Source organism: Bison bison, unplaced genomic scaffold, assembly GCF_000754665.1.
Source record: "Bison bison bison isolate TAMUID 2011002044 unplaced genomic scaffold, Bison_UMD1.0 scf7180017862158, whole genome shotgun sequence".
NCBI lineage: Eukaryota > Metazoa > Chordata > Mammalia > Artiodactyla > Bovidae > Bison > Bison bison.
Window position 1 is genome coordinate 1,293,866 of NW_011492730.1, and position 9,906 is coordinate 1,303,771.

A 9,906-nucleotide genomic window follows, 5' to 3' on the forward strand; every position below is an offset into this window, starting at 1 on the left:
CTCCGTGTGTGATGTGAGCGAGAAGAGCAGCCCTAAGTAGCCTGTTTAGCCCAGCTGTCCACCTCCACAGCCTGTAAGCCTGGCTTTGTGCTGATTTCTCCCATCTATAAAAGGGGGCAGACTGGTTTTATGTACATATTTTCTAGACGTAAAATGTTACAATTCCCAGGCCTCAGGGGAACTTAAAGACCAGGTGAGAAAGATTCAAAAATGAAGCTGTATTTTTGCCTGACATCTTCAAAGTCCCTTACTCTGTAGGCTCGAAAAAAAATTATTTTAGAACTCTCATTTCTTTGTTTCTATGTCTTTTATTTTGTCTCCTGCATAGCATAGAAGCAGTGCTTCAGGCCAGCACTGGCACACGCTGTGATCAATTGCAAACGGACGGGCTGGACCACAGAACAGAGTGTTTAACTGTCTGTGACGTGCAGAATGATTTAATGAGAGGAAAGCTTTTCTGTTACTCAGGATTTTTAACAGAACCAACCCATATTTGAAACAGACCTTTCTTCCCATTCCTTCTTTTTTTAAAAAAAAACTTTTTATTTTGTACTGGGGGCTTCCCTGGTGGCTCAGATGGTAAAGAATTTGACTGCAATGCAGGAGACCTGGCTTCGATCCCTGGGTCAGGAAGATCCCCAGGAGAAGGGAATGGTAACCCACTCCAGTATGCCTGGAGAATTCCATGAACCTCTAGAGGAGGCTGGTAGGCTACAGTCCACGGGTCACACAGAGCTGGACACAACTGAGTGACTAGCACATAGCCGATTAACAAACAATGTTGTGATAGTTCCAGGTGAACAGCGAAGCTGTTCAGCCATACGTATGCATGTATACATTCCCCGCCAAACCCCGCTCCCATCCAGGCTGCCACACAGCACTGAGCACAGTTTCATCCCATTCTGTCTTTGGCTGAGTGAAACTTTGCTTTTCTGTTTGGAGGGTTGAAGTCTTCTCACTGAATTGAGAGCTTCTAAAATCCACTATTTCATGCTTTCTGCTTAGAAAGTATTTGCTTCTCTTGTTAAGCCTTTGAGTCATAGGGACTGCTTGGGTGCAGCCTCCTTCATAGCCCACCATGTCATGTCTGGACTGATTACACTGCGCTCACATTGTGAGCTCTTGTAGGCCCCTGTGTGTGGCCAGTTCTGGGTGAGAAAATTCTAACTTCTCTTTTTTTCTCTTCAAGCCTACGATGAAGCCTTTGCGGAATTCCAGAGATTGAAGTAAGTCCCCCCCCTTTCCCAACGACGCCCCCACAGGACCCTTGTCTCTGACCCGTGCTCCTCCCCGGCTGAGTCAGCGGGACAGAGGGTCCTGAATTGGGGCAAATGCAAGCGGAGCAGCACTTCCCGCTGCTTTGCTGAGCGGCGGAAACAGAAATGCAGTCGGGTTGGCTACTTGACAGTAACACTAAAACAAAACCCTTCTTTGTTTGCATGTTTGTTCGTTTCTCTCAACCACAGACAAGCTGCCATCGCCGAGAAAAGTAAGTAAACCCCTTTGAGTTTATTCCTAGTGTGGCTTCAAAATACAACTTTATTTTTCTATTATTACTGCAGACGGAGGAGAGTGAAAGCATTTTTTTTTCCTTTTCTTTCATTTCTATGTATATTTTTAAAACCTTAGGTGTTCCGCATGTGTTGTCCTTTAGTCTCTTGAGTAAGACTGTCTGGAAAAGAAGGTCTCAGGTTACACTGTAAGAATGGCTCCCAGCCTCAACATGAAAAATCTCTGGGCTGCAAATCACACAGTAGGTTGTTCATCGCTTGCAGCTGGCGGCCTATGTCAGAAAAGTGTATATATTGAGTTGGCCAAAACAATTCCTTTGGGATTTTTCCATAAGATGTAATGGAAAAATCTGAACAAGCTTTTTGGCCATGCCAATATGTTAAGGAAAAGAAAAAATATTAATGAAACTTGTAGATTGATATGTAAATCACTATAGCTGGTCCCCCAACAAGTGGTCCCATTTTTCTGAAAGACCAAGTAAGGCTGAGTGACCCTGACCCAGGGGTCAAGCCTGTGTCTGCACAAGTGTGCTCTCTCCCGACCCCTCTCAACTGTGCTTCACACACAGAGGAGTCTATAGAATCCTGGGATCTACAGGATCTACGGATAAACCATCGTGATGATTCAGGCTCTTTCTCAGGGTGGGAGCAGAATTTGAAAACCATTGAAGGTTGTGGTTGTAGAGTCAGTCCTGAACTCAGGGACGGGAACCAGGAGGAGGAGGAGTGAGACTGTCTGCTGACCGTCTATCCCCTCTCTTGAATTCTCCTGTGGACAAGAAGCCTGACCCTCCCTCTGCTCCATGAGCTTCTTCCTGAGGTCTCTGGACCACAGTATCTTAGAGCTGGAAGAGACCTGAGAGCCTGTCTAGATTCCTGTTCTTAAATAATTGCACAGAACACTTAATTCAAACAAAATCTTCCACGTGGACCCGATAACACAGGTGAGGGCCAAGCTATCTTCACGGAAGTCAGGATGAATCCCAGGTACACCAGGGAGCAGAGTAGACAAGCTTCATATCCATGGGTTTAATGCAAGCCCCACCCCCATAATGAGGAGACTGAGGTCCCCATACTGACATGACTCACCTAGTACCATCCAGGAAGTGGTACAGGGGGCCAGGCAGTGGGTTGGGGCCACAGGTGGTGTTACATGCAATGGAATCAACAGCAAAAGGCAGTCGAGACTCATTCAAAGCTTTAGCCTGACTTAGTGGAGAAGGGAATGTATAATAGAAATAAGGATGTAGAGTCACACATTTACTAAAGCAGGCTGAAAAGGAGAGAGTGGTGCCACTGCATTAGTGCCGAATGAATGACTGAAAGGCATCCTTCCATGGGACCGAGGCTGTCATAGCTTCAGCACAAAGCTTGGCGGAGCGGGGGGTGGGGGTGTCAGCCCTGGATTTCAGCATCCCTCCTACCCCTGTCCCCTCAGTCATAGAAAGGGGCCCTGCAGGACATCTGAAGAATTCCCCAGAAATGAGAAAGGGACTCTCTTTAGGGAAGGCCTCAAGGAAAGCCCATGTCTTCTCCAGCCTCCAGACCTCCTGGCACACAGCCTCCACTTATGCAGCTTTTCTGAATCAGAGGGGAGCCCATGGAAGAGGCCACACTCTGCCCTGCCCCCTCTGACCAGCCGAGCTCACTGAGCTGCAGGAGGGCCAGGCTGAGAACAGCCACTGGGGTTACAGAGCCGATCGTGGTGTGATCTCAGGTCCAGATAGAGGCACCTGTGTGTGAAGGAGATGAACGTTCAGAAACTGCAGGGTCATTTGCTTATTTTGCACAGTGAAAGCAGGTATACAATGACTATAAGGAGAAGGAAACTAAGTAGGACCATGAGTTCCGCTGGGTGGCTCTGTGCGTGTGATGGCTGGTGCTTGTGGCTTCAGTGATTAACCAGAAATGCCTGTGCTTACAGATCGTGCCCGGGTGGTGGGTGGCCTCCCCGATGTGGTCACCATCCAAGAGGGCAAGGTAAGTTTGAGGCACTCCTGTCCCCACTTCTTCCACACTGGAAAGGTGTTCCTGTGCCCCAGACTTGGTTCCCACCATCTTCATCATATGCTATGGCTGCTCATGCCTGACTTCAGTAGAGCCACAGACAAGGTTCAAAGTGTAGGCAGTTTTCCACTCATCTGAAGATGTTTTGTAGGCCAAGCATCAGGATGTTCATTTGTTTAATGTGGCATGTGCAGACCTCTTAGTCTCTTTCCAGAAGTGATGTCCCTTTAAAATCAGGAGAAGCAGAAAATGTTCAATCGTAACTATACAACAAACATAATTGAAGAAAGAAGCAACCCCTAACGCTAGTGGAAAGTGGGCTGACCTATGGGATTCCTCATCTTTGAAGGGAAATGTGCTGTGAATCTCTATAGGCTCCATCATAGCAGAAAACTGACTTATTTCCATTTGATTTTAAACTGATACTTGTTTGCTCCATAATAATCTCTCTGAAGAGCAGTGAATGTCATGTGTAACCTGGGTTCACTTTCTTCATCCCTGAAAAAAGTGAAAGTGAAAGTGTTAGTCACTCAGTCATGACTCTTTGTGACCCCATGGACTGTAGCCCGCCAGGATCCTCTGTCCATGGAATTCTCCAGGAAAGAACACTGGAGTGGGTTACTGTTCCCTTTTTCAATGGTAATAGTTTCTCTTAGTGGCAGTAGTTTGACTCATATTTTTCTTCCTGAAATGCATTTGCAGAATAATTCAATAAGAAGTTCTAATTAATCATGGAAAGAAAATAAATTTCTTTTTATCTACCCAATTCTAAATGATACTCTTATGGAAAAGGCAACAAGGCCCTTCCAGATAGAAGGGTATTCTTTTCCATGTATATGGTGAGCCCTGCTCTTTTTCTTATAACTTCTGGACTTCAGTAAGAAAAAAATGCAAGAATGGAATTTAGGACTTCCCTGGTGGTCCAGTGGTTAAGAATCCATCTGCCATTACAGGGGACACAGGTTCAATCTCTGGTCCAGGAAGATCCCACATGCTGCAGGGCAACTAAATCCATGTACCACAGCTACTGAAGCCCGCACACTCTAGAGCCCATGCCCTGCAACAGGAGAAGCCACAACAATGAGAAGCCCACGCGCCACAGGTAGAGAGTAGCCTCTTCGTGCTGCAACTAGAGAAAGCCCACTCGCAGCAACGAAGACCCAGCACAGCCGGAATAATTTAAAAAATTATGTATACCTATGGCTGATTCCTGTTGGGGTTTGACAGAAAACAGCAAAATTCTGTAAAGCAATTATCCTTCAATAAAAATAAATTAATTAAAAAAAATTAATTTCTTCAGATGAAAAATTCTAAAAAAAAAAAGGAACTTAAAATGTGAAGTAAATTCATCATCTTTGGTCATCAGGGAAATACAAATTAAAACCATAGTGAAATATGACACAGCAGCAGAATTACTAAAATATAAAAGTGACAACAAAAAATGCTGGTGAAGCTGCAGAGAGACTGAATCACTCCTACACAACTGTTGGGTATATAGACTAAAATTATACAGCTACTCAGGAAAACAGTTTGGCAATCTCTTAAAGTAATGAAATATATATTTACCATACCATCCAGCAACTGTACTCCTGGGTATTTATCTCAGAGAGATTAAAATGTATGCTCACATAAAAACATGCACACAAATGTTCATAGCAGCTTTATTCATAATAGCCCCAAACTGGAAACAGCCCAGGTGACCCCCGCAGGTATATGCATACCATGGCACCCTTCTGAGCAACAGAAAGAGACAAATTGTTCACATCTGCAGTAATTTGGATGAATCTGCAAGGAATTATGCTCAGTGGAAAAGGTACTCTGGAAATGTTACCTCCTGTATGATGCTATTTATATAATGCTGTGGAAGTTATAATAATTGAGAAACAGAAAACAGGTTAGTGGTTGCCAGGAGTTAGGAACTGGCTTGGAAGTGGGGAGGTGTGTGTGGTTATAAATGGACCACAGGAAGGATTGTGGTGGGAATGGAAATGTTCTATATCCTGACTGATGTGGTGGATACACAAACCTGGACAGGTGATAGAACCGAATAGATCTAAATGCACACAAGCACAAGAACGCAGGGGAAATCATTATATCAGCATCTGTCTCCTGGTTGTGCTTTTATGCTGTAGTTTTGTAAAATGTTACTACTGGGGAAAATTTGGTAAAGGAAATCTATTATTTGATAGATCTAAACATTGATCTTTTAAAGTAAGAGGCTTTCAGCACAGATGGTAATATAATAAAATATTAGGAAAGAGGAATACATTTTGGCAGAGCACCTTTGCAACTGCAGCAGCTTGAGTGGGTTTGGGGGGAGAGATAAAGTGAGCAAGACGGGACATGAAAATGAGTCACATTATTGAAGCAGCTGTGGGGCTTCTGCTGCTGGGCTTGTTGACACAAACGAAATGGAAAAGCGAGCAGGTGGAGATGATGACAATGAGGAGATGTCTCTACTGAGACAGGGTCCAAAATGCCACCTTAGAGCAAAAGGCCTTGGTGTGTTTATGGGAACTGGAAGCAAATGCCTTCTTGGGGCTTTGATCATAAGTGTTCCCAAAGCCAGAAAACCAAGGCCCCAGAGAAACCTCCTCAAGTGTGATTTTGAAATGTAACTTGCACAGGTGCACACAGCCTGGCCCGGCAAGTTTAGGCTTGTCCTCCATCCGGTCACCCCCAGAAGGATGCCTCAAGGTGGGTGTTACATCTGATACATCTCCTCCCCTCTCCTAACACCTGTTTTGCAGGCGCTTAACCTCACGTGCATCGTGTGGGGCGACCCGACTCCAGAGGTGTCCTGGCTGAAGAATGAGAAGCTCCTGGCCTCGGACGAGCACTGCAACCTGAAGTTTGAGGCTGGCAAGACGGCCTACTTCACCATCAGTGGGGTCAGGACATCTGACTCGGGCAGGTACGGGCTGGTCGTGAAGAACAAGTATGGCTCGGAGATCAGCGACTTCACCGTCAGCGTGTTCATCCCAGAGGAGGAAGCCAGGAGCGTTGCAGAGGAGCCCCAGAAGGGCAACAAGAAGGCCAAGTGACCAGAGGGCGAGGGGGCCGAGGGGCGAGGAGGGGAGAGCCTCGGCCAGCTGCCTTGGGTCACGTGTGTGCAGGTGGTTTGAGCTGAGCACCAGGAAGCCTCCAATTCCCTATTTTTGTGCCGGCTTTGGGGGGTGGCGGGGGGGATTGTCAAATCTTTGTTCATGTAAGAAAGCACCAAATAGCAACATTTTACTCATTTTTCTTTATTCACAAATTGTATTAAGAAAATAACATTGGTAACATACATGTTAGGAAACAGTTTTAAGGCAGAGACCAGAATAGAGTCAGAGGGATGTAGACCGATGGTCAGAGGAAGAGCTGTGGAGCTGTGTGGACGTGGCTGGCCTGTGAGCAGTCGGCTCTCCCGGTTGTCAGTGATGTGTCAGCATCTCGTCCCAGTGAGACCAGCTGGTAGGCCGGCCGGTCTGTGTCGAGCGTTGTGACGGCAGCAGTGTGCGTTTGTGGGCGGCTGGTGATCTGGAACCTCCCGGTCCTAATAGATAGTTCCCACCCCTCTCTCCCCCATCAGCGCTTCTCTTGTTTCACCATTTTGGCTGCCTAGCTGGGTGGTCTCCACTGCACCTTTCTTGTCGCTTCTTGTAACATGTCTTCTGATTTAAATTCCTTTGGCTAAAACAGTGAGCTATTGGTATCTAGAGGATCCGTAGAAGAGACTATTCAAAGTTTAGCTTTAGGAAGTTAATATTCAACAATATTGACGTAATAAATTTAAAAATCTAGGCCTTAAACCCTTGAAGTTTGACTTTAAAACCTTATTTTTCCAATTTAAAATATTAGCCACTGAAATATTAATTTTAAGAGTGTTTTAATAACATAAGTTCCCTTTAACTTGTTAAATTGTGTGTGTGTTCAGTTGCTCAGTCATGTCCAACTCTTTGTGATCCCATGGACCATAGCCCACCAGGCTCCTCTGCCCATGGGATTTCCCAGGCAAGAATACTAGAGTGTTGCCATTTCCTCCGCCAGGGATCTTCCCAACCCAGGGATTGAACCTATGTCTCCTGTGTTGCTGCCGGATTCTAATTAATATATTTGCTTTTCATTTTAAGTAACACTATTGTCTGACTTAACTGACGAAAACTTTCCAAGAACTTAAATAATTTTACCCATTAAACTAAGCATATAAATATAGAAAATGTTGATTTCTTTCATATGTTCTCAAATTGTACATGAACTTAGTAAGACTTCAACATAAAATCACAATCAATTAAACAGTTTAGTTAGAATCGTAAGATAAGTTGTTACTAAGATAAATGATCAGAAACATTACCAGTATGTAAATATCAAATAGGAACAGACTTCATAATGCAAAAATACTAATTTTACCTACATGTAGCCCCTAGGGCCTGAACAAAAGGCGTGAACTCACACTGTTTGCCATGGGGAGCTGGACACCAAGACCTCATCACAGCTCTGGGACGCACAAAAGGTAGCTTAGTCAAAAAAACAGGGATAGTAAAAAAACAAACAAACAGGAACAGTAAAAAATATCACCAACTGACATGGAGAAGCTCTACAAAACTTACCATCTGCCTGGCAGTAGTTCTGGGGAGAAAAACAAAGTGAATGGGTTCCTGAAGCCAGCGCTGTGTGCTCGTGGGGTCCAGATTTACCGCAATACCACATGGTGTAGGAACCCAAGCCAAGCGTTCCCATGAAAATGGCTAATGTCTGGGCCCCAGAAAAGCAAATGTAAATGACGCTATAAGGAACTTCTGTGTCTGCCCACAAAGGATTGCTGTCATGGAAATCATTCTCCCACCATAAACCACTAGAAAATCTGACACAATATATGCGGGACAAAAAACTGGGGCGTTGGCTAGCGGACTTGCAGGGGTGTGATGCCCCAGAGAAGGAAAACAGTAATGAGAGACTGGTGAGGGTTCAGACTTGTTGTATGGACAGTGGATGGTGTTCAGGCTGCAGTCCAGCCAGGAGGACCCAAAGAGAATGTCAGACTCACTGAGTTGAGGAGATGGAGACTGAAGTTCAAGGAGGCTGAGGTGGCTGGGATTCATGGGAAGGGGCATTGGAGGAAGAGAGTCTAACAGAGAGGAGCATGGACTGCAGCAGATGGGTCTCCAACTGAGTGCTGCTCTGAGGGTTCTGGGGAGAGCTCAGGAGGTGGGGGGACCAGCAGTCATAGGAGCCCATGCAGACTGCGAAAAGTTCTCCTTCCCACCAGCCGGAAGGGAAAGACTTTATAATACATGGGGCATGGATAGAGGCCTCAGAAGTTTCTCACCTTATTGTGTGTGTATGTGTGTGTGCGCGTGTGTGTGTGCACGCGCGCTCAAAGTCATCACCGACTGTTTGCGACACTATAGAGTGTAGCCTGCCAGCCTCCTCTGTCCATGGGATTTCCCAGACAACAATACTGGAGTGGGTTGCCATTTCCTCCTCCAGGGGATCTTCCTGAGCCAGGGATTGAACCTGCGTCTTCTGCCTTGGCAGGTAGATTTTTTTACTGCTGAACCACCGGGGAAGCCCTTCTCACCTTAGTAGTGGGGCTAAATTAACTTTAAACTAAAAGCTGCTCTAAACCCACCCTAACAAAGCTTGAAAGTAAGCCTCGAGAGGATCAAATATCTATGGTGACCTAATGCTGTGTCAGGACAAAGTGCAACACACTCTAAATGAATGAATTACCAACAGTGTGAAATTCATAACAGTTGGAATCCAATCAAAGAGGGCAAAGAAGAAAATATGACTAAGAACCAAGAGAAAAGTACATTAAAGATAAATAAGTCCTGGAGATGTAAGGTACAGCATGGTGACTGTAGTTAATAATTGTTGTTTAGACACCAAGTCATGTCCAACTCTTTGTGACCCAATGGACTGTAGCCTGCAAGGCTCCTCTGTCCATGGGATTTTACAGGCAAGAATACTGGAGTGGGTTGCCATTTCCTTCCTGACCCAGAGATCAAACCCTCACCTCCTGCTTGGCAGGTGGTTCTTTACCACTCAGCCACTGGGGAAGCTCGTAGTTAATAATACCATATTACTTGCTTGCAAGTTCCTAAGAGAGTAGATGGTAAAAGACTTCATCATAAGAAAAGAAATTTGTAACTGTGTGAGGTGATAGAGGTTAACTAAACTTATGATGGTTTTATCATTTTACAATGTATACATATGTCAAACCATGTTGCATACCTAAAACTAATACAGTGTTATATGTCCATTATATCTCAGTAAAACTGGGAAAATACTTTATACACAAATATTATGGAAGTATCAAGAATAATTCATTATTAAGTTAATACTATTTGATCAGATAATGAAAATTCAGAATAATTTTTAGTCCTTTTAAGCACAATGTAAT

General features: G+C 44.8%; 1 protein-coding gene across 2 annotated transcripts in view; it reads left to right on the forward strand.

Annotated features, from left to right (window-relative positions):
* The window catches only part of MYOM1 (myomesin 1), a 124,172-nt gene extending 116,457 nt beyond the window's left edge, over window positions 1-7,715 (forward strand). For both annotated transcript variants that reach the window (XM_010832718.1, XM_010832717.1), the window contains 4 exons: window positions 1,190-1,226; window positions 1,467-1,489; window positions 3,436-3,491; window positions 6,269-7,715. In XM_010832718.1, coding sequence (XP_010831020.1) covers window positions 1,190-1,226; window positions 1,467-1,489; window positions 3,436-3,491; window positions 6,269-6,562 — 410 coding nt within the window. In that variant the 3' untranslated portion in view covers window positions 6,563-7,715. The remainder of the gene's footprint in view (window positions 1-1,189; window positions 1,227-1,466; window positions 1,490-3,435; window positions 3,492-6,268) is intronic.
* Window positions 7,716-9,906: the final 2,191 nt, after the last annotated feature.